Raw genomic sequence first — 26,070 nt, 5'->3', positions numbered from 1 at the left:
GGCCGAATCTATATTCCCCAAAACAGCTCCTCACAATAAATAAATAATATCTCCCCTTTTATACAGCATAATTATTGGGTCCACACCTCTATAAATACAAGTGCGATCTCTTCTCTACTCTATCTATAAACGTTACAAATTAACTTTATAAACTCCATTTTTTTTTTTGAAAGAGCTAGTATTTTTTTTTCTTTTCACCTAAGAAATTTCTTGCTAGTAGAAAATTTATATGGTTTTTATGATTAAGTAGTGTTGATTATATGTTAGAGATGGATGAAAAGAGCATTTCGAAGACGAAGACGACGGCGAAGAAGAAGAAAGGATCAATATGGAGCATCTTCATGCATGCGGACGGTGTGGATTTAATTTTGATGTTGTTTGGTTTCATCGGAGCCGTTGGTGATGGTTGCACAATACCGTTGACATTGTTTATCACTAGTAAGTTGATGAATAATATTGGAGGGAGTTCTAATTTCAATAGCTCTGATTCCTTTACCAGCCATATTAATCAGGTTTGTTATTTACTTTATTGTTCTATCACTATCATATTTATTACTACCTTCATTTTTAACATGTTTGGAAGGTGATTATTGATTGAAGGAATGAACTTTTAGAAAAAGAGGGAATATCATTTTATGCATGACATGTAGTAATATTAGGGGGTGGGGGGGGGTCTATTTGAATAAGTTGAGTATTTTATTGTCAAAACACTTTAATTTTTTGTTATAAAAGAATAGTGGTAAGGAAATAGAACATTAAATGAGTTGAGTATATTATTGTCAAACCACTATTTGAACATACTCATAATTAAATTTGCATGTAAATATATACAAGGAAGAGAAATTAAATTAACCAGATCCCATCATGTTAGAAATAATTTTCCGACATTGATGATCATATCTCTAAGGACTCTTAACACATCATTTGATGATATAGTCCATAATTTTATAAAACATACGGATAAATTTGACCATACAAATATTAAATAGGGGAAATCTTAGATAATAGAGGGAGTAAATCATTATCCTCTTTCTACAAAAAAAAAAAAAAATGAAATATTTATTTTCTTAATTTTATATTGGAGTTATGTATTGATCACAAAATAATTTAATGGGTGATTGGACTGATTGTGGTGGTACATGACTACAAAGTATCAACGGTAGTACGTAGTAGTGAATTGTAGACTTGTACTCTGAATTTTTTTTGATACTAATTAATCTTATTTATTTTTGGTAATAAATCACTAAATTGAGATTTATTTCCTTATGGGGTATAATTGTGTCTTTCATTTTATAAAGTCAAAATATAATTAATTAATTAATTAATTGCATTTGTTCGATAAAGAGATTAAACGGGCTACATTTAATTGTTCGGTTGATATCACCATTTTGCCGCTTAAAGTAGCGTAAATCTAAAGAAAATGTCTATTACAACAGAAGTATGATTGTTATTGTCTTGTATGAATCTAAGACTAAATCCTCTGTCCCATTGTTGTTGTATCACGTGTGTTCTACCTCTTTTTATTTGTTGATATTACTTCGTAGCACATTATACGGAGTACTGATCAATTTTAGCAAAAATTTAAGGCATATTAAGTTTAGCTATTTAAAATCACATGAAATGTTAATATAAAATATTTATAGTTTTACTTGTTTCTTTTATAATACTCATGTATCGTAATGATTTTAATGTGTGTTTTTATTAATTTGATTTTTAGTCATCTAAATTTAATAATTTGAAGCTTATTTGAGGCTTATTTTAGGTGTATTTGAACTCAGGGTAGTGCTTATTGTTCCTAAACTTTAACTTTTGTGAACTTGTACCTCCCAAATTTATCTTAACATCAATTCTTTATTCTTATTCGAACTTATGTAAACTTATTGAAAAATATGGTGAACAAAACAAGAAGTTTTGAGAAAATCATGCAAGTAATAATTTGTGTTTTGCTGCAGTGAAAAAAAAAAATAGTGGTAAAACTATGTAAATACTTGATTACTTCATATCCCGTCCATTTTCTATCCCACTTAAACAAAAATTAAGCGCATAAGAGTAAGAATTAACTATCAATTTATTGCATATGACCACATATATATATATATATATATATATATATATATATATATATATATATATATATATATTTTAAATAAATTCTTGTAGGGTAGGAGATTTCATCCAAAAACCATGTGGTAAAATATAAGGGCTCCGCGTGGAAAGTAACCTTTTTGTTTAAAAAAGTGTTTATATGTACCAGTAATAATTTTGTTCTTTTATTAAAGTGAGATACTTGTATTGCACGTATTTCGAAAATTTAATCCAACATACAAATAAAAAAATATGTTGAAAAATACTATTTTATACTCTGTAGTACGATAGTACCATAAATTATTTGAACAAATTTACTTCAATTATAAAATTTATATTTCAAACGATTATTACAAAATGTTTAGAAAGGTTATGTTTAAACACTTTCTACGATTTTAGTAGTAAAAAGAGAAATGAAACATCACCTTATTTATTTATTTATTTTTTTGAGGACCTTTTTTTAGTTGACAAAGAGAAGTTGCTGTTTTCATTTTTGTTTTTAACTTAAAAGTCGTCTGAACATATAATTTAATTTTTGTTTGGTGACAGAATGTAACAGTTTTGTTGATGATTGGAGCAGGAGCATGGGTACTTTGTTTCCTTGGTGCGTGTACACTTGTATTTCATTTTATTTTACAAGTATGATATGAAATAATGACATGCATTGACTTCTTTTTTTTCTTAGTTTACTCTTAAATAATCACATTTGTTGACTATTAATAATAAATTAATTAGATAAATTGGCAAGCAAAAGATTAATTATCTCTATTGATAAAATATAAAATCAATCTTGGACTCTAACCCTCAACTCACATGAACGGACATAAAAGAACATAAACAAATATAATATCATCGGTTTAAACTTTTTAGTTGAGATGGCCCTTTGATATCCACAAACTAGAATTAGTAGTCGCAACCCTTTATTTCTTAATCTAGAATTTACCATTATTTAACAAGACTAAGCTATTTTTCACGGTTTAATTTGATTTAGAACTCTTTGATTGATTATTGGTTGGCATGCAGAGGGATATTGTTGGACAAGGACAGCGGAAAGACAGGCTGCAAGAATGAGATATAGATACTTAAAAGCAGTGTTGAGGCAAGATGTGAGCTACTTTGATTTGCATGTTGGAAGTACCTCCGAAGTTATTGTTAGTGTTTCTAGTGATAGCCTTACCATTCAAGACGTTATAAGTGAAAAGGTAAACCTCCTTTTAGTAATATCTTACGATTACATATTTTGTATATGTCGCATTATTCAAAGAATTTAGCTGAGCCCTATTGCATATTTCTCTACTGATAATGATTAAAAGGTTACACTTTTAGTACATAGTTGTAAATCACATAAATTGTTTATGAGTATGCAAAATCTAATTATCATATTATGTATTCATTCTACTTAGTATATTACTTTCCTATAAGAAAAGAAAAATGAATGGCATGCCATGAATTTCTTGATAATATTATGTTTGTTGGAATGGAAAACAAAATTCCTGATTATTTGCATTGTGAAAATTTATAATTAGGTACCGAATTTTGTGATGAACACGTCCACTTTCTTTGGAAGCTATTTGGTGGCATTCCTATTGCTATGGAAGCTAGCAATAGCCGGTTTGCCATTCATAGTTCTGCTCATTATACCGGGATTGCTGTATGGAAGGATATTGATGGGGCTAGCTAGGAAGCTAACTCTCGAATATAACAAGGCAGGAAGTGTAGTAGAGCAAGCAATATCGTCTCTAAGAACAGTCTATGCCTTTGTAGGAGAGAATAAAACAATGGATAAGTTCTCAACCGCTTTGGAAGGGTCAGTGAAGTTAGGGCTCAAGCAAGGTTTGGCTAAGGGTGTCGCGATTGGTAGCAATGGTCTGAGCTTTGCTGTTTGGGCTTTCAGTACTTGGTATGGTAGTAAGCTTGTCATGTATCATGGTGCTAAAGGTGGTACTGTCTTTGCTGTTGGTGCTGCCCTCTCTATGGGAGGACTGTAAGCTCCTTTCCCCTTATTCTACTTTTTTTATGTTTATTGTTGTTAATATATTCTTTGTTCATGCAAAGAAATGTGTTAAAGTTGGTTATAGTTGACAAATTTTCTACGTTCAATAAGGTTTTACCTTTGAGCTTGCTTGTATTTTGTAAAAAAATTATATATATGACTACTTGTCTGTTTGGAGAAACAGAGTTAATTTCATGTCATTCTAAAGTTTTAAAATATTTTATACTTGTATAACTTTAACAACAAAGTTTATGCATATAAAATTAAGTCTTTTTTGACATGTTATTATACTCTTGTAACATATTTACAGGTCTCTTGGTTCTGGTTTATCAAATGTCAAGTACTTTTCAGAAGCTGCTTCAGCTGGAGAGAAAATAATGGAAGTAATTAAGAGGGTACCGGAAATTGATTCAGAAAACATGGAAGGACTTACCTTGGACAATATTTCAGGGGAGGTTGAGTTTAAGCATGTCAACTTCTTTTACCCTTCAAGACCAGATTCAATAATCTTCCGCGACTTTTCACTGCAAGTTCCTGCAGGGAAGACAGTCGCGTTAGTTGGGGGAAGTGGTTCGGGCAAGTCCACTGTAGTAGCTTTGCTTCAAAGGTTCTATAACCCACTTGATGGGGAGATACTTTTAGACGGGGTGTCTATTGATAAGCTTCAACTTAAGTGGTTGAGGTCACAAATGGGGTTAGTCAGCCAGGAACCTGCACTATTCGCGACTACAATTAAGGAGAACATACTTTTTGGCAAAGAAGATGCTACTATGGATGAGGTTATTGAAGCTGCAAAAGCGTCTAATGCTTACAATTTCATTAGCCAATTGCCTCTTGGTTTTGATACTCAGGTATTTGTTGCATTCCTCGAGTTTTAGCACAATATACTCTTCTTGAAATTTCTGATATTTTAGAGGCATCGGGATAATGTTAATGTTAAAGGATCAACTCAACCAAAAGTTTAAGCTGATGGTTGAGGCCAGGAATATGTTCTATACTCTATCAGTTAACATACATGTATTGATGTATCATACTAACATGGCGGTGTTTAAAAATGTCTACAAAAAATCACTCATTTTTGTATGTGCGGTTTCTTACAGGTTGGAGAAAGGGGAGTCCAAATGTCAGGAGGACAAAAGCAGAGGATTGCAATAGCAAGAGCTATAATCAAGAAACCTCGCGTTCTGCTTCTAGATGAAGCAACAAGCGCGTTAGATTCAGAGTCTGAACGAGTTGTCCAAGAAGCCCTTGACAAAGCTTCTGTAGGACGGACTACAATAGTGATTGCTCATAGACTGTCGACAATTCGAAATGCTGATACTATTGCTGTCATTCAGAATGGTCAGGTGATGGAGAGTGGTTCCCATGATGTGTTGATTCAACGCGATGATGGGTTGTACACTTCATTAGTCCGTTTACAACAGATGGAAAAGTCTAAAGACGAAAGAGGTCTGTCTCACCTTTCAACATCAAACTCGTCGATTTTGAATAATATGGAATTGAGGTACAACACGAGTAGTCGTAGAAGCTCATTGGTGAGTCGGTCAAGCTCAGCTAGTTCATTCCGGTCAGTTCATGATGATGTTGTGCATGAACCCGTGGGTGAAGAGAAGGTGCCTCTTCCATCATTTAGAAGATTATTGGCCTTGAACTTACCCGAGTGGAAGCAAGCCAGTTTGGGTTGTATTGGTGCTATGCTCTTTGGCGCGGTCCAACCACTTTATGCATTTGCTATGGGTTCTACAATATCTGTGTACTTCTTGCCAGATAACGAAGAGATTAAGAGGAAGACTACAATTTATGCGTCATGTTTTCTAGGGCTGGCCGTGTTCTCATTTATAGTGAATATTGTTCAGCATTACAATTTTGCATACATGGGGGAGTTCTTGACTAAGAGGGTAAGAGAAAGGATGCTGTCCAAGATGCTCACTTTCGAGGTTGGGTGGTTCGATCGAGATGAAAATAGTACTGGTACCATTTGCTCTAGGCTTGCCAAGGATGCCAATGTGGTAAGCAATATCCTCTAAACTATCATATAGTTCCATCTGATAGTATACATACTTTGATAAGCTTATAGTTTTTAGTGCTTTATTTTACTTGTTATAGTAGTTTAATCGATAGAAAATGTAGCTTTGTCAAACTGCCTAAAAATTTGACAACAAACGTTAGGTATCATGAATTTTTTACCACGCCCTTTTTTGACAACATTTAAGACGTACATTTTGTTCCCCGTTACTTGATTAACTAGTTAGGCAAATAGACTCTTTTTCCAGACGGAAGTCCCTATATAGTTTTCAATCTTATCATGACTTGAAGTCAAGCATTTACATCTTCCCTTATAAATTTTGTCACATCTAATGCTAATTGTTGGTAGTTGTGATTCAGTATGTTGTAAATGTATCTAGGGACCAAAATGAAATTCTGGTAATTTGACTTAAACAAGTATGTTTTTCTATTGGTCTAATAATGAAAAATTACAGGACCACAAATTACTAATGTTGCTTTGAATTGCCAGAACATAGGCAGTTACTAACCAAGTGTGAATATTAAATCACCTAGTGTTGCCTTAATTGGAATGGTAAAATATTGCAACTTGCAACAATGCATTTGGATGAACAAACATATTTCACCTGCTCATAATAATACATGATTGAGTAAACTAAATAGAATTATTTTGAAATTCTTGCAATGTACTTCCCTGATTTATCATGTTTATTTTCCTGTATCTAATAGAAGAAAATTTGTACTAAACTTTTGTTTTTTCGACTATATGTAGGTGAGGTCGTTGGTTGGAGATCGAATTGCACTTGTAGTCCAAACCATCTCAGCAGTTGTAATTGCATTTACAATGGGCTTAATCATTGCTTGGAGGCTAGCTATAGTTATGATTGCAATCCAACCCTTAATTATAGTCAGTTTCTACACGAGACGGGTTCTCCTTAAGAGCATGTCTAAGAAGGCAATCAAGGCACAAAATGAGAGTAGCAAGTTGGCTGCAGAAGCTGTATCAAATCTCCGTACTGTCACATCTTTCTCATCCCAGGCTCGAATCCTAGCGTTGCTTGAAAAAGCTCAGGAAGGCCCTCGAAAGGAGAGTATTCGACAATCTTGGTATGCAGGCATTGGACTAGGAACCTCTCAGGGACTTAATATTTGTACTTGGGCCTTGGACTTTTGGTATGGTGGTAGGCTAATTAGTCAAGGATACATCACTGCCAAGGAATTGTTTGAGACTTTTATGATACTAGTTAGCACGGGACGTGTCATTGCTGATGCTGGGAGCATGACTACGGACCTTGCTAAGGGAGCTGATGCTGTCGCGTCTGTTTTTGCTGTCCTAGACCGTAAAACCCAAATTGATCCGGATAGTGTCGAAGGGTACATACCTGAGAAAATAACTGGTCACATAGAAGTCCTAAATGTAGACTTTTCGTACCCTACTAGGCCCGATGTAGTGATCTTCAAGGGGTTCTCAATCAACATTGAGGCAGGGAAATCGACGGCTCTAGTAGGCCATAGTGGGTCTGGTAAGTCGACAATTATTGGATTGATCGAAAGGTTCTATGATCCTCTTAAGGGTTGTGTGAAAATTGATGGACGTGATATTCGAACATACAATCTTAGGTCCTTAAGAAAACATATAGCTCTAGTGAGCCAAGAGCCTACATTATTTGCCGGTACCATACGTGAAAATATCATTTATGGAGCAAGTGATAACGTCGATGAATCAGAAATCATCGAGGCAGCAAAGGCAGCCAATGCTCATGATTTCTTGTCCGGACTAAAAGATGGATATGATACGTGGTGCGGGGATAGAGGGGTTCAATTATCGGGAGGACAAAAGCAAAGAATAGCTATAGCACGAGCTATTCTAAGAAACCCGGCAGTACTTTTACTAGATGAAGCAACAAGTGCACTCGACAGCCAGTCTGAAAAGATCGTGCAAGATGCACTCGAACGAGTAATGGTTGGTAGGACGAGTGTTGTAGTGGCTCATAGGTTGAGTACCATACAAAATTGTGACTTCATTGCCGTGTTAGATAAAGGCAAAGTTGTAGAAAAAGGTACACATTCCTCTCTATTGGCCAAGGGATCTAAAGGAGCTTATTATTCTTTGGTAAACCTTCAAAGAACACCACATCCTTCAAATAACGAAAATTAGAAAATATTTTTGTTGCTTACCTTAAAAAAAAATGTGCCATATATTTGTGGAACGTCTTGTATTCTAAGAGCTTGTATTGAATGAAATGATCGTTTCATATATATTCAGTTTATGATGAGTATCATCTGTCTAACTGCCAAGTTACAATTAATATATAGACTTTGTTACTATCTCCATTTCTAAATAGGTACAATATATGGGTGTCTTTAATTATTTTTATCTATTTATAATTAATTGTAAGTTTGTAACTAGATGTGATTATTAGGTAGGGTAGTCCAATCATAATACTGTCAAGGCCAAGCTTAAAGAACCTTTAATGGACAGGGCGACCGTTATTGGATAAGGTTAATGCAGTGTCAAAATGTTTGTCTAATTTTATAGATTAAGAATAGATATTTCATATTCATATATACTTAATTATATATAGCTTTGTTTGATATTTATATAAATGGAAAGTTTGTGACATGTTAATTATCGACCCGCGATTGCATTAGCCCAACTTGTTATTAGCCCTATACTATAAAATGTGACCCTTTTTGACCTGTCCCGCACCAACAAACCTTGACCCACCTCGCACTTGCCCAATAACTAGGTCTATTGTAACATTTTTCTAGTGAAATTAATAAGCTAATAAAAATCCACTATTTTTTTTTTTCTTGTTGTTGTTGTATTCCTCTTCTACCAATTACGTCAAGTGCACGGTTGTACTACCCACTAACAACCAAATAATACATATACCTCGACTCTTATAAATTATACAGAGTATAAAGTATTATATCGTAGATGTTTTCAGTTTGATTTACATCTTATAGTTTCCCTTGAACTTAATGTAAATCTCACGATATATTGTAATTAATCAAAAGCAAAAGTAATTATATGTTTCAATGTTTACTACAATATTATAAATTTATAATGAAAATTATCACATGTTCAATTGCAAATTAAAAGACCCATACTTTTGGGGTCAATCAAAATACTCGAAAGAGAAGGTTTTGTGTAGAACGGATTCACGTGAGTCCGATTTATAATGCACAGATTCATCCCCCACCAACTACCTAGTCCCCTGTCGGCGGCCGACGACCCTCCCCCTCCCCCTCCCATCCCGGCGTCGGTGACCCTCCCTCACCTATTGTTGCCAAGGCGCTCAGTATGTATACAAGCATTACGGGAAAAGCAAGAAGAAACGATAGGGAGTTTGCCAGTGTCTCGAGTCTGTGTTGTCTCTTATAGGACAAATTGATGGTTCACTCATCTCTGCTCTTCCTCAAAAGTGTGGGTTGAAACTCAAACTTCCTCCCATCAGTCCAAACTTTAACTGTTCCCAGTAAGATTATGTCTTCTGTCCTTCCTCTGGTTTTAATCGCTTTTGGAAACACAAGAAAGTTTATCTTTTGGAAACCTGCCATGGCTAAATATTCAATACACAGCAACATATATTTCATAATATTATCAAACAAAAGAAATCTAATACCTGACTAATATCACCAATTATCAAACAAAAAGAATTTAATACCTGACTAATATAATCTATTATCAAATAAAATAAATCTAATACCTGACCAATATAACCTATTATCAAACAAAAGAAATGTAATATCTGACCATTGTTATCTAATTTCTGACACTTATAATTTAATATTTGATATTTATACTCTAATATTTGACCATTATTATCTAATTTCTGACAATTAATTTTATTTTATTTTATTTTTTATTTATTTTTTTTTTTCTGTTTGTATGATTGGACTCATGTGAGTCCGTTCTACACAATATTTTTTCTACTTGTAATTTATAAAGTGAACTGCTATTCGCCGCTCCCATTTTACATACTAACGCTCCCATTTTAACTTGAATGGACAAATATGCCCTTTATGCAAGTTGTAATATAAAAAGAGGACTTTCTTGGTCATGAACTTTATTATATCAAACGGTCCCCTCAAACTTGTACCACGTGAATCCCGAGCCCACCACATCGGTCCCCACGACCTCCAAACCAAATCGGTCCCCACGACCACCTTTAATCGTTTTTTTAAAAAAAAAATAAAATATCAAGTTTTTGCGACGCGTCTTAGATGATGGACGACTGGAACATTTGTACACCGGAGAATGCGTCGAAAGAATCTGTAAGGAATTTTTTTTTTTTATATTTTCTGGAAAATGGACATCCGCCCAAAAAATCCGGATGTCCCAAGGTGGATCCGCTTGAAATTTCCGGATCCACCTTGGAAGATCCGAAAATTTTGAGCGGAAGTCATGATCCGCCCAAAATTTCCGGATCTTCCAAGGTGGATCCGGAAATTCCAGACGGATCCACCTTGGGACATCCGGATTTTTTGGGCGGATGTCTCTTTTCCAGAATTTTTTCTTTTTTTAATATTAATTAAATTACTTTGTTTATTTTATTTTTGATTGTTGTTGTGATTATGTTTTTGATAATTTGAGTAATTTGTAATAATGTTATTATTTTTTGTAATTGTTGTTGTTATTATTGTTATTGTTATAAGTAGTACTAATAATATTATTATTAGTATTTTTTTTTTTGAAACCTTATTATTATTATTATTATTATTATTATTATTATTATTATTATTATTATTATTATTATTATTATTAGTAGTAGTAAATATTTATTTTTGCTGTTGTTATTGTGAGTATTGTTATTGTTGTTGGTGGTGTTTATAATTATTGTTGTTGTTATTATGATTGTTGTTATTAGTATTAGTATTAGTATTAGTACTAGTATTAGTTATTAATGTTAATAATATTATTAGTTATAATATTGTTTTATAAATATTATTATTAATATTATAAAAAAGAACATAATGTCTTAGACTATTTTTTTGTTTAATTTGTATAGGATTTGGAATCCGAAGACGGCGGTGACGGTGTGAATTATAGTGGGAATTTCGTCACGGACACGTTATTTCCAACGTTTGAGGATGCAGTTAAATGGGCGGGTGCTGTTTCCATAAATCTCGGACTTATTTTGGTGAAATCGTCATATAACAAAAGTAGAGATGGTCGGCCGTATCGATATTTGAAATGTGATCGGGCAAGGAGGAGCAAGCCGAGAGATTTGGAGAACGCGATACGGAAGGACACAAAAACCAAAGCTAATGCTTATCCTTTCTACATCAAGATATATTATGAATTCACCACTGACAGTTGGAAGATCCGTGCGAAAAAAGATCACACCAGGACACATAACCACCCAATGATTGTGTATCAAGAGGGTCATCGTAAAGTTAGCGGATTGAGCCCGGGTGGAAAACAGGTTGTGTGTGACATGACAAAGTCCAAGGTTGCGCCCCGTAACATCATGGAAACTATTGCAGAGCAATTTCCTGATGATCATCCAAATATCAGGCACATTTACAATTGCCGGAATGACTTCAGGATGGAGATGTCTGAAGGAAGAGGAGTTGTTTAGCAATTTCTTCATTTGGCTAGAGAGAGTAAGTACATTTACTAGGTCATGGCCGATGATCTCGACGTCCTGCAACATGCATTTATGGTTCACCTGATCATGGTCAACATACTCCGCACATACCCACATGTAATAGGTATGGATTCTACTTACAAAACCAATCAATATGAGATGTCGTTCTTTGAGATAGTAGGTGTGACACCGACAAACCAGAATTTTCTAGTTGGTTATGTTTTCATGTGCAACGAGTGCACGGCTAGCTATCGGTAGGTGTTGCAGAGATTAAGGGAGTTGATTGGGTTTGATAAAGAGCTATCGGTATTTTTGTCAGACCGTGAACTTGGGTTGTGTGCGGCTTTGAGAGAAGTGTTTCCAAGGATGTCGCATTTACTCTGTCGATGGCACATTAACAAAGATGTGGAGGCTTAACGAAGATGTTAATAAATAAGAAGATTGGTAGCAGTTTAAAAATGGCAAATGAAAACGTATCATGGATGCAACAACCGAGACGGAGTATGATCATGCAATAGCTACCATGAAAACAAGTTGGGCAAGTTATCCGGTAGTGATTGAGTATGTTGAGGGAACATGGCTTTGTCATAAAACCAAATTTGTGACATATTGGACGAACCAAATTTTTCACTTTGGTAACACCAACAACTGTAGAGTTGAGAGCCAACATTCAGCAGTGAAGATGTGGTTTGAATCATCCACAGGTTAGTTGTTTTACTATATTAATTGTTGTCTTTATTTCGTAATTGTAATTATAACAAAAAATTATAATGTTTTTACTAATCTGAATCAATGGCAGGTTCTTTGGATACCGTATGGGCCCGAGTCCATTGTCATATCTGTAATCGAATCATTGAAATTCGTAATACTTTGGAGGCATCAAGATCTAAAATTGGTGAGATGTACAGACAATTGCCACTGTCACGTATTAATGGCAAAGTGTCTCAACATTTCTTGAAAGTACTTCATGAGGAGACGAAAATAATGCAGGATTTGAGTTACCAGGTTTATGAACGTTGTGGATGTGCTATGCGTGTGACCCATGGTGTACCAAGTGCTTACCAGATACATGATTCGCGAGTTGCACAGACAGGCTTGTATACCAGTCAAATTCATTCTTTCTGGAAGACTTTGGTTATTGGTGATGGTGTTAACATTCTGAAATTGGTTAACGATTCGACCGAGGAGGCTGCACATTTCGTTCCCTGGTTGATGAAGTCATGGAAAGTGATTCTGCTGTACGTCGGAATGTATCTCGTATCATTGAAGAGGAGCTGCATCCGGATCATACACACCTTGAAGAACCACATGTGAACCTCAACGTTCGTGGTCGACGGAGGAACAATGACACCAGGCGTGATCAAAGTTATTTCGAGCATGTGAACCGTCAATACACTCAACGTGGTGATGGCCAAGAAACAGGTAATAGTAAACAACTATTGTTTTTAAAAATGAAATGTATTTCATCTTGTGGCTTTACTAATAATTGACTTTTAATTATGTGCAGCAGATCCGTGTGACATTAGTCAGTGCAGGTATTTGCACCAGCTTCCGGGCCCGATGTTGCCGTACATCACGTCTTGGAAAGATGTCATTGGTGATGAAAACTGTGGCTTTCGTTGTGTGGCCGACTTCTTCTTTGGTGATCAGGCGCAATGGTTTGACGCTCGAGAAACAATAGAGAACAAGATCATCAGTCATCCTGAGTTATACGAACGGATTTACGGGATTGGACGACTATGGATGAACATAGAGCGTATTCGATGGGATGGTGGGGCTGTTGGGGAGCGGCATTGGATGGTAACAATTCAAGATTTATTTCCTTTTGCTACTTAGTTCAACGCAAGGGTGATTTGTCTCGGTGTAGGCCTAGTACCAACTTGCTACTACCCATGCATCACAGTGTTACCGCTGAGGGCACGAAACGGGGTCCGGACACTGAGTCGAGAGTTCGTGATTGCTACAGTTGGTGGATCACATTTTATCTGTCTTGACCTTGCACCTAATTCACCTCTCCCGCCGATCGCCAGTTGGTGGACTGAGCACCACGAAGCTAGTGTTGATGGATGGGATCAACAATATGAAGGTAGAAGGAACATGTGGGATGCATTAGTTAGGTAGTTTGTAATGTACGTTCACTAAGTTTGAACAATTGTAGATATGTTTAATTTTAAACGAAACTTTTAATGTACTTTCACTAAGTTAGTTAAGATCTTACATTACATGCAACAAAAAAAAAAAAAAAATAAAGTGTCCAGTTCTTACATTACATGACGAATAAAAAAGAAATATAAAGCAGTTCAAACAAGTAATAAAAACCACTAATACGACTAAAAAGCAATCTATAGCCCTATTTTTTACTTCCAATCAAATACAAGCTGCTCAGTCATTGTCCTAGTTTCTCGCGACATGTGAGGATACTCAACCAATGCTCTTTGGTGAATCTCCATGGACTGACTCATCCACTGCATATCAGTCAACAACATATTATATAAACAACAATTATTAGAACTCATTCTTAATAGTATAATAAAAACAAAAACTTACATAATCAGTTTTAGTCCGCTCTGGTAGGTTGCTTGTAACTCCTGGACCTGTAGATACCCGAGAGTGAGAAAACCTATACAACCACTGCATGTAACCTGGCGCAACTGTAGGAGCTCCAACACTAAGTCTGGTGAGGGCAACTAAAACTCAACTAAAAGATACCCCAAGGACAAACCTCTTCCACAACACAGATGTCATCTCGGTCGGGAAGTTTACCCGGTACATCTTCAAGTTAGCCGGCCTCTTGGCCTTCTCTGGCCTGATAATGTCACGTGAAATGCCTTGCACGAATCCAAACTGTCGAACCACTCTATCAGGCATGTACGGCTTAATGATGTTACGGTACTAGATGCAGCCAATGAATAAAGTGGAGGGCACTCCTAGTGCAAGATCAACTCCGTACGATATCCAGTTAACCTCAAGGTCAGTCAGTGCATCAAGTCTAGTACAAAAAGATAATAGGCGCTCCAAGTTCTTGCTAGGACATCCTGCTCCAACATCCCAAGAAGATGCACGAGGGATATTAAGGTCCCTCGTCAAGGTACCCTGCTGAGGCCAAAAGCACGTAAAGTACTCGTAAATCCACGCTTGCAGAAGCGTGAGACAACCAGCGATCGAATCAGCATCTTTCCGTGAGGCCGTACCCAATTGCCGGTACAAGTATGCTAGAGCAGCTGCACCCCAAGAGTACTCATTAATAGGGGTATCTCCAACACATAACTCGTGGAGGAAGTAAGGATGTGTACGGTTACCACTCTTGTCTAAAAACAGTGTACCTCCAAGTAGGAACCACAAGTACACAGTATAATGGACACTAAAGTGCCTCTGAGCCTCCAACGTCGAGTAAAAAATCTTATCAGTCAACACCCCACTACTCTGCCAAATCGTCTTGGTGCCGCAAATCTCAGTCAACTCATCCGGAGTCATATCCATGGTAACCGAGCACGCGTCCCGTAAGACATACGTGCTAGGCGTAGTGGTAACCATCTTACCATCGACACGTAGCCCAAGAATGTTGTACACATCGTGCAACATGATCGTGATCTCCCCAAATGGCATATGAAATGTGTTTGTATCTGGCAGCCATCTCTCAACAAAAATAAAAATCAATGGCCAATCAAGTTTTTTAAACATCGGCCCGGGCAAGTGAGACAATCAACTGCCATCAATTAATTCAAGATTCTCCACTGATTGACGACCTCGCCACTGAACCAATTCAGAACACAACTTTGACCTACTCAAACACCGCAAAACATTTCGCTCCTGCTCGACCCATATATATGACGCCATGTGACCACCAAAACTAGGGATAACAGTCCCATCCTCGGGACCACCTGGCATCGGCTGCTGCACTAACCATGTCTCTGCAGAGCTGGTAGTAGGCTGACTTGATTGACCACCAACAAATCTCCCATGCTGACCCCTATATACCATATGATAATCCTGAGGGTCCGATTCTTCATCCTGATCACCAGCATGACTAACTGAGTCTTCGTCCTCCTCGTCAGATGTAGGTAGTCCACCTGGGGAATACATGGACCGACTACTGCCTGACTGATGGTCTCCCGACCAACTACTATGAGACCCATATTGCTCCTCGTGCTGAAGCGGTGACCCAGTCATTACTGAACGAGATGTCTGTCTCCTAACAGACACATTCAAACGTCGTGATATTGCATGACGAGCACCAGAACCCTCGATCTACATTAAATAAGTACAAAATCAAAGATTAGTAATAATTACATAAAATGTTATTTCATTAAAGTTGGAGAATAAATATTCATATTTAAATAAATATTCATAACAACACCATCACCAAAAATAATTATAATAGTAAACCACATATTTTCCAATGTACTAATATCAACTAATAATAATAATAACAATAACAATAATAATAATAATAATAATAATAATAATAATAATAATAATAATAATAATAATAACGACGATATCCAAAAAAAAAATATAACAATAATAATAAAAATAACAATAATTATACTAAACATGTTTTTTAACCATAACAAAAACAACAATAAAAATAATCACAATAACAACAACAATAACCATAATCACAAAAATCATACTAACACATTAGCAATAACATACTACTACTATCACTACTACTACTACTACTACTACTACTACTACTACTAATAATAATAATAATAATAACAACAACAACAACAACAACACTAATATAAACTAATAATAACAACAATAATAATAAAAATAACAAAAATCATAATAATAATAATAATAATAATAATAATAATAATAATAATAATAATAACAATAATAACAATAATCACAACAACAACAACAACAACAACAACAACAACAACAACAACAACAACAACAACAACTCCAAAATCCAAAATAAATAAATAAATAAATAAATAACAACAACAACAACAATAATCAAAATAACAATAATAATAATAACAACACTAATATCAACTAATAATAACAATAATAATAATAAATATAATACTAATCATATATTTTTAACCATAATTATAATTTACAATAATATTATTCACGAAGGAAATTTTTTTAAAAATAAAAAATAAAAAATAATCGAAAAACCAGGATTTCGTCCAGATTTTCCGGACAAACCTAGGAGGATCCACCTGAAATTTCCGGATTCTCCTTGGTTTTTCCGAAAATTTTAGGCGGATCCGAAAAATCTGGGCGGATGTTCTGGGTTTCGATTTTATTTACATTCACATATCTTATTATCAATGACATTTGCTCTTGATGGCTAACATCGGGAATACAATCAAGAATTAGCGAGAAATATTTTGCTTGCTTTATCTTTCTAATGATTTCATTTTTTATTGCAGAACCAAGCAAAAGTATTAACTCGTTTTAAATTGTATGACCTAAATAATGAAAGTGAATATCATTATTAGTAATACGGTTGACATGTTCTTGAATTATTGGGTCAAACTCGGCCAACATTTCAATCAAGCCCAAAAAATTACCATTACTTTTTTGGTATAGTTTCCCATTTGAACCACGAAAGGCTAGATTATGTTTGGCAAGAAATTTGACAATTGAAATAATTCTTTGCATTACTTTCTTCCAATGGTCTTTTTCTTTTTCAATTAGCATTTGAGTCGTCTTATCAATAGATTGATTCTTTTGAAACCTAAGAAGCAACTCATACCAAGTAGTCATATTCTTAACATGATCTATGCTTGTCTCATGTTCTTTAAGTCTAAAGCCTACATACCCCCAATCTGAAAATCCTTCATTTGTCAATTGTCCTCTACCCATCCCTTTTTTAAATATTTTACAGCAAAAACAATAAACTCTATCAAGCTCTTTGGAATAAACAAGCCAATCCCTATCACATTTCTCACCGTTTGATAAAACTCTAGTATACAAGTTAGCCGTAAATCGTCTTGAAGATTTATCTTTAGGACCTTTCACAATAGAATTATCTCTTTTATGACCGTTTTTCACTAATAAATCAATCATTTTAGAATCAAGACCATCCCAAACTCTAGGATCATATATATTAGGCATATAACTAGTTTCACAGGGATCAACATTGTCATTATCAAAAGGCATATCATCAATATTTTCAGCATTATTATCATTCTCATTAGGCACATCATCAACATTGCAATTAGCACTAGGCACATCATCAAAAATATTATCCACATCGCATTGCAATTAGCACTAGGCACATCATTAAAAGTATTATCCACATCATCAACATTCTTCGCAATAGGCATATCACTAACAAGATCAACATTAACATTATTAATATCATCAACATTATTATTCTCAATAGCAACATCATTAACGGGCTCAACAAGAGGAACTTGAGGTTCTTTTCTAACGAATTTATCAAGAGCACCTTTTTGAGAATTAATTAACACTTCTAATTTTCTCTTTTTATTACGCTTTTCAGACCAGTTTCATACTTTCTAGGAGGCATAATCTCAAAAAAAAAAAAAAATTAAAGTATCATACATATGGATTGAAAAAACCTGGAAAGCAGAAGCTTTGTTTCAATCAATTGGACGAATTGGCGAATTACTCGATAATGTTGATTCTCAATCTTTGTTCAGAAGAATACGACCAATTTCGACCTTCAAAAAATAAAATTGCTTAGATACAGAAGAGTATAAACAAATCAATTTGTGTTAAAATCAAAAATTAAAAATTGCTTGAATTGACATTAAAAAAAATCAAAAATAAAAATGAAAAAGGAATACGGAAAGGTTGCTTGATTGAAACACAGTTCTGCAAATCAATCAATCCTTCTCCCTCCTTCCTTGGCCGCTACAAACGAAGAATAAGATTCGCAGAAGATGGTATGATCACGGAAGATTCACGAAGCATTCAAAGGTACAGTCAAGAAATTAAAAAAAAAATGAAATAAAAATTGCTTCAATTGAAATTATCAAAACCAGAAATAATAATAAAAAATAAATAAATAAATAAATAAATCAAAATTTACCTTAAATCAATTGCTTCAATTCGTTCCCCTCAAAAAGAAAGAAAAATTGCTTCAAGCCTTCAATTCGTTTTTGATTTTGTATAATTGTACCAATTGGGAATAGATGAAGATGATTGAATCGAAGATAATCCATATATATATATGGGAAAATCATTATCGTTTGATAACAAAAATTTGGGAAGATTGAAATTGATTTCTTGACTGAGTTTATTTTTTTTTCCGTTGAAAATCCTTGAATGGGAAAATATGCAATACAATTTTCCATAGAGTTGATTGATGTAATTATGGAGGAATTTGGAAAATTGGAGAAATTAATATGGAAGGTTGAATTGATTGAATGGGAATTGGTAAAATTTATTGAATTCGTGATTAGTGTTGCTTATTGTCTTGCTGAGTTGCTACCTGCTTTGGCGTTATAAACAAGATTTTACTTCTTTTTTTTTTAAATAAGAATTGGAAAAAAATTGGGCCCCTTTAAATTGGGGCCCTGTGCAAGAGAGCACCTTGCACATGGTGTTCTACGGCCCTGGCACATACATAATACAGTACTAAAGAAGGGAGTTGAGATTTATCCTCTGTATTTCCTAGTAAATTTTTGTAATTTATTTATTATTTTGGCTTTGCATTTGGCAGAAGGATATTGTTGGACAAGGACGGCGGAAAGGCAAGCCTCAAGACTACAATGTAGATACTTGAAAGCAGTATTGAGGCAAGATGTGAGCTACTTTGATTTGCATGTTGGAAGTACCTCTGAAGTGATCACTAGTGTTTCCAATGACAGTCTTATCATTCAAAATGTAATAAGCGAAAAGGTATATCTTCTCGTTACAATTCAGGCAAGAGTTAGTGTATGATTTTTCATTAGGCTCACTCTTATGGCCCATTTGGTAGACGGTCATATATAATTATATATTATTGTAGGAATGATAATAGCCATCATTGATTGAAATTGGAGCTAGCTTTTTTTTTAAAGGATAATATAAATAGCTACAAAGTACCACAATGTGATCTTTGACTAAAATATGAGTTTAACTTTCCATTGCTGCCTCTGCTTATGTATTAGGTACAAAATTTTGTGATGAACACATCCTTATTTGTCGGAAGCTATGTGGCATCATTCTTATTTCTATGGAGGTTAGCAATAGTTGATTGAGTTCCCCTTCATAGTTTTCCTCATTAATACCGGGCTTGATGTATGGAAGGATATTGATGGGGCTAACTAGGAAGCTGACTCTTGAGTAAAATAAGGCTGCAAGCATTTCAAAGAAAGCAATTTCTTCCATAAGAACAGTATATGCCTTTGTTGGAGAACCCAAAACAATGGCTAAGTTCTCAACTGCTTTGGAGGGATCAGTGAAGTTGGGAATCCGGCAAGGTTTGGCTAAGGTGTCGCTATTGGTAGAAACGGTGAAATTTTTGCTGTTTGGGCTTTCAGTAATTAGTTTGGCATCAAGCTTGTTATATATCACGGTGTTAAAGGTGGTAATGTTTATATAGTTGGTGCTGCCCTTGCTGTGGGAGGACCGTAAGTTCTTTTTCTCATTCTTCCTGTAAAATTATTTGGAGTAATTGATGTGTTTCTTCATTCTTTCTTTAATATGTCCATAAATTTTAATTCGGTTATTGCAACAAATCAATTAGTACAAATATATAGGTCTCATTATCACATCAAAGACTTAGTGTGACAATTTCTCTTCTTAACTTCTATTATTGTTTTCATATTTTCTTAATATTTCTATGTTATTGACAGAGCTCTTGGTTCTGGTTTATCGAATATCAAGTACTTCTCAGAAGCTGTTTCAGCTTGAGAGAAGATAATGGAAGTGACAAACCGGGTGCCAGATATTGACTCAGGAAAAATGGACGGATTGACCTTAGATAAAATTTCCAAGGAGATTGCGTTTATGCATGTTGTATTTGCCTATCCTACAAGACAAGATCCAATAATATTTCGGGATTTCTCACTGCTAGTTCCTGCAGGGAAGACAGTCGCGTTAGTTGGGAGGAGTGGTTCAGGAAAATCCACAGCAGTAGCTTTGATCCAGAGGTTTTATAATAGACTTGGTGGGGAGATTTTTTAGATGGGGTATCTATTGATAAGTTCCAAATGAAATGGTTAAGATCACAAATGGGTTTAGTGAGCCAAGAACCTGCACTTTTCGCGACTATAGTTAAGGAGAACATACTTGTTGGCAAAGAAGATGCTACGATGGATGAGGTCATTGAAGTTGCAAAAGCATCGAATGTTCACAATTTCATCAGTCAATTGCCTCAAGGCTATGATACATAGGTATATGCTCACTTATCAAGCCATTTTTAGTGTTGAGCATTGCTGAATTCATCTTGAAATATTATCAAAAGAACTTGAGTATGTCTAATTCTATAAAAGCGTATTCTATGTAGTACAATCTCTTATAGTTAAGTTTATTGTTATGTGATATTCATATAAATAATTTATGAGCCACTTCTTTATTTTTATTGAGATAAGGTTGTACACATCTCACTTCCGCTTCGCTTATTCCACCAAGATCCTTGGAGTCCTTAGAGGTTTTTTTATGTAATCTTGGTGTTGCCGTGTTGGTAAAGTACAGAGGTAGTAGCTAGGTTTGGCTTTTAATATTTTTCTGTTCTTTTTTAAGTCTGGCTTTACTAGTGAAGTAAGTTTTGCTAATTTTTTTAAGTACCTTATTTATAGGTTGGAGAAAGAGGATTCCAAATGTCAGGTGGACAAAAGCAATAATACCAAGAGCAAGAGCAATAATCAATAAACCTCGTATCCTCCTCCTAAATGAGGCAACTAGCGTGTTAGACTCTAAGTCAGAACAAGTTGTCCAAGAAGCACTTGACAAGGCTACTTTGGGACAGACCACGATTATAATCGCCCACAAACTCTCCACCATTCAAAATGCTAACACTATTGTTGTTATCCATAATGGCCAGGTGATGGAGATCGGTTCCCATGATGTGCTGATCCAACACAAGGATGGACTTTACACTTCACTAGTCCAGTTACAAAAGATGGAAAAATCTAAAGATGATCAGAGAAGTATGTCACACCCTTCCACCTTAAACTCATCTATTTTAAACAATGTGGATTTAACATATAGCACGAGTAACTGTACACTGTCATTAGGGAGTCGCTTAAGTTCAGTCAACTCGGTTCATGACTTGGCCAATGAATTGGATATTGAGCCTAAAGCCGATGAAAAATTGCCTGTCCCATCATTCAGTAGATTGTTGTCTTTAAACTTACCCGAGTGGAAACAAGCCACTTTGGGTTGTTTGGGTGCTATGTTATTTGGTGTAGTCCAACCACTTTATGCATTCGCTATGGGATCCATGATATCTGTATATTTCTTGGAAGATAATAATGAAGATATTAAGAGAAAGACTAGGGTTTATGTATTGTGCTTTATGGGATTGGCTGTGCTCACATTGATAGTAAATATAGTTCAACATTACAACTTTGCATACATGGGGGAGTTCTAAACTAAGAGAGTACGAGAAAGGATGCTCGCTAAAATGCTTGCTTTTGAGGTTGGGTGGTTCGATCAAGATGACAACAGTACTGGTGCTATCTGCTCTAGGCTTGCTAAAGATGCCAATGTCGTAAGTTATCTACTTCTAATCTAGCACCATGCTATATTTTTGTTGTTTTTTTTTTTTTGTGTTTATTCCTAAGTTTTGCATAACTAATTCTCGAGGAACATACAGATACACAAGGACTAGAAAAAATTGTATATGCCTAATTGTAGGTAAGATCTTTGGTTGGAGATTGGATGTCACTTTTAGTCCAAACCATTTCACAGTTGTAATTGCAATCACAATGGGCTTAATCATTGCTTGGAGGTTAGCCATTTTCATATTTCAATTCAACCCCTCATTATACTCAGTTACTACGCAAGGGCAGTATTACTTAAAAGCATGTCTAAGAAGGCAATCAAGGCCCAAAATGAGAGTAGCAACTTGGCTGTTGAAGCTGTATCCAACCTTCACGTTGTCACTGCTTTCTCCTCCCCGAATCCAAGAAATTCTTGAGAAGGCACAAGAAGGCCCTCGAAAGGAAAGTATTCGACAATCATGGTGTGCAGGAATTGGTCTCGGAACTTCTCAAGGTATGACCATTCGTGCTTGGGCTATTGATTTTTGGTATGCTGGTAAACTAATAGCTCATGATTACCTTACTGCTAAGGAATTGTTTCAAAACTTCTTAATCCTAATAACCACGGGCCGTGTCATTGCTGAAGCCAAGAGCATAACCTTGGACCTAGCCAAGGGTGCGGATGTTGTTGGATTAGTTTTTGCATTCATAGACCATAATACCAAGATTGATAGATCCCAACGATCCTAAAGGATATCATCCAAATAAAATAAAGGAATTCTAAGGTAAAAACCCGAAAATGGTTTTTAACACCCCCATAGATTAAAATAAAAAAATTAATTTTAACATCATAAAATATTTCGAAAATTTTATTTTACCACCACTTAACAGATTCCGTCTAAGAATCCGTTAAGTAGAGTCCACATTGCCACGTGCCGCTTTGTGGTCAGTCGACAAAATAAAATAAATAAATCTAAAACTACCCGGCCACCCCAGGCCACCACCACCTCCCTGATTTCCGCCCTGACCCAGCGCAGCTGCCGGCCCTCGCATCACCGGCACCGGAACCTCTCCCAGCTTAACCCAGCCCCACCGAAACCCAACCCGTCCCTTTCCCGCAGCCAAAAATCGCCGCACGAATGCAACCCCTTTTTCCCCAAAAACGACCACGATTCCGACCACTAATGTGGCCGTTTTTAGAATTTAGGGTTTCGTTTTTTAAGGGTTTACACGTGCGGGATGGGAGGGAATGGGTTACGGTGGTCGGAGCTGGGGAGGAGAGTGGTTTTCGGTGGTCTGGACTGGGGAGGGGGTGGGTTATGGTGTCAGCGGGTTGAAGCCGTGCGTGTGGGGTGGGGATGCGGTGTTGGTGGTGGTGGTGTTTGGGTGGCTGTAGGTTTTTTTCTTTTTTTTTTCTTTTCTTTTTTTTTTTATAAAAAACCAATAGTATTACAACACGTGGCATTGTGGACCCCACTTAACGGATTTTTGGACGGAATCTGTTAAGTGGTGGTAAAATTAAATTTTCGAAAAATTATATGGTGTTAAAATTATTTTTCTTTTATGGAGGTGTTAAAAACCATTTTCGGGTTTTTTCGTGGTGTTAAAATCTAAAATGTGGACTTTACATATCCTACTAGGCCCGATGTTATGTGATTTTCAAGGGCTTCTCAATCAATATTGAGTCCGGTAAATCATCCGCTCTAGTAGGTCAAAGTGGGTCAGGTAAGTCCACCATTGTTGGATTGGTCGAAAGGCTTTATGATCCTTTGAAGGGGTCTATAAAAATTGATGGACTAGATATTCGGGCTTACAACCTTAGGTCCCTAAGGAAACACATTGCTTTGGTGAACCAATTCAAGAGCCTTCATTATTTGTTGATACCATAAGGGAGAATATAGCCTATGGAGTTAGTGATGAGGTTGTTGAATCGGAAATAATCGAGGCTGCAAAGGTAGCTAACGCTCATGACTTCGTATCGGGACTAAAAGATGGGTATGATACTTGGTGTGGGGATAGAGGGGTTCAATTATCGGGAGGACAAAAGCAAAGAATAGCTATAGCACGAGCTATTCTAAGAAACCCGGATATACTATTGCTAGATGAGGCAACAAGTGCACTCGACAGCCAGTTCGAAAAGATCGTGCAAGATGCACTCGAGCAAGTAATGGTGGGTAGGACGAGTGTTGTAGTGGGTCATAGATCGAGCACCATAAAAAATTGTGACTTCATTGCTGTGTTAGATAAAGGCAAAGTTATAGAGAAAGGTACACATTCCTCTCTTTTGGCTAAGGGACCTAAAGGAGCTTATTATTCTTTAGTAAATCTTCAAAAGAACACCACATTGTAATATATTTTAATGGAAAGTGTAGAGAATTTGGGCTTCTATAGCTATAGGTCACACAAAATATCAGTGAAAACTACTGATAAAACTACAATGAAAATGAATGCAGCAAATTTGCTGTAAAAACTACTCTTTCATTATTCCCTCTTAAAATTCCTTTTTCAAAACAATCTACTTTTTTTGTTGCTTAAAAAAATAAGATAGTTTGAAAAAAAAAAATGATTATATGTCACATATCAAGTATTAAGACATTAAATTAAATTTGAAAATAGAAACCAAGCTTTACTCGGGAATCGTCTAATAGCGTTTATAGAAGCATTTTTTATTGTATTAATTAAACGTTTATAATTGAGTGTAGACATGATTTATATGAAGTATGTAGTTTAATGGAGAGATACTACCACATGGCACATTTATTTATCATAAATTATATGCGTCTATACTTGTACTTCATTTGTCCCACTAGGCAAAAGCTAACGAGCGCCCCACAAGCGTTATAGTAAAACTAAATGTGTAAATATTAAAGTAAAATTAACATTAATTACACTGATCAACGCGTGATTTTGTCATGCATTCCTAACTTAATAATATCTTAATTAATATATTAATTAGTTATCTAACACCTCGGGGCGCTTGTTATCAAGATCCTTTTATATATGTAAATAACTTATAAATAATAATACTTGTAAATGACTAGATAAAAGAAAATGTGTTTGTGCGAACCTAGATAAAAGAAAATGTGTTTGAAAAAGGAAAATGCTTAAGCTTTTCTACAAGAAGCTAATAGAGGAAATGTTCATTAGTTACACCGATTTGCGCATATTTTGATCATGCATTCTTAAACTAACAAAATATTCCTTATCAAATAAGAAGAGATATTTAATATATATTTATAGTCCAAAGGAGTACATATAACATTACCTTTACAAAAATCTCCATGTTTAGTAGAAGAATAAATTTTTTTTCAAAAAGAAATGTGACATGTGTATTGGGATTCGAGACACTACAAATTGGAAATTGGAGAGAATTAATTGTGACAAAATGAGTGATGGATTTCCGAAAATAAATGTTTGTCTTTGGCTTTCGCTATTCACTTTGATTGTTTTTTATGACTAATACATAAGATTTCATGTGGCTACTTGTTACAATCATTGTATTGTATTTTTTCCAAATATAAACTTTATATATATATAGTTTACAGTATATTCATTAATACCTTTTGGTGCAGTAGACTACACCGTGTGGCCCAGCTGCCAACTCAGCTAAAATAAAGGAGTCTAACACTCACGCGCAATTTCAAGTGATCCCTAATTTCAAGTAACCCTTAATTTCAAGTAACCCCTAATTTCAAGTAACCCATTTTATAACATACTCAAAAAGACAAACAAGTAACCCATATTATAAGTAACCCCTTTTTTTTTT

General features: G+C 35.3%; 1 protein-coding gene, 1 long non-coding RNA gene and 1 pseudogene across 2 annotated transcripts; 2 read left to right on the top strand and 1 right to left on the bottom strand.

Moving 5' to 3' along the window:
- The first annotated feature begins 151 nt into the window (after positions 1–151).
- LOC145584786 (ABC transporter B family member 15-like) lies at positions 152–8,410 on the top strand. Its single transcript, XM_081641579.1, has 7 exons — positions 152–512; positions 2,635–2,689; positions 3,109–3,287; positions 3,612–4,069; positions 4,389–4,929; positions 5,179–6,087; positions 6,855–8,410. The coding sequence occupies exons 1-7, from the start codon at positions 261–263 to the stop codon at positions 8,238–8,240; spliced, it is 3,780 nt and encodes a 1,259-aa protein (XP_081497705.1). The 5' UTR covers positions 152–260; the 3' UTR covers positions 8,241–8,410.
- A 5,286-nt stretch (positions 8,411–13,696) lies between these two features.
- On the bottom strand, positions 13,697–19,026 carry LOC145584785 (uncharacterized). Its single transcript, XR_014100412.1, has 3 exons — positions 18,231–19,026; positions 14,227–15,927; positions 13,697–14,144 (listed from the first exon to the last, which is right to left on the bottom strand). It is a non-coding gene; the product is annotated as an uncharacterized LOC145584785 (long non-coding RNA).
- Positions 19,027–19,213: 187 nt separating this feature from the next.
- LOC145583823 (ABC transporter B family member 15-like) lies at positions 19,214–24,654 on the top strand (annotated as a pseudogene).
- Positions 24,655–26,070: the final 1,416 nt, after the last annotated feature.

Source organism: Chenopodium album, chromosome 16 (assembly GCF_948465745.1).
Source record: "Chenopodium album chromosome 16, dcCheAlbu1.1, whole genome shotgun sequence".
NCBI lineage: Eukaryota > Viridiplantae > Streptophyta > Magnoliopsida > Caryophyllales > Amaranthaceae > Chenopodium > Chenopodium album.
Note: the sequence above shows the minus strand (reverse complement) of the source record. Positions and strands in the feature narration are given on the sequence as shown.

Coding starts and splice junctions, on each gene's coding strand:
- LOC145584786 (XM_081641579.1), top strand. CDS start 261: ATGTTAGAGATGGATGAAAAGAGCATTTCGAAGACGAAGACGACGGCG. Junction 3,288..3,611: donor AAGACGTTATAAGTGAAAAG/GTAAACCTCCTT, acceptor ATTTATAATTAG/GTACCGAATTTTGTGATGAA. Junction 6,088..6,854: donor TTGCCAAGGATGCCAATGTG/GTAAGCAATATC, acceptor GACTATATGTAG/GTGAGGTCGTTGGTTGGAGA.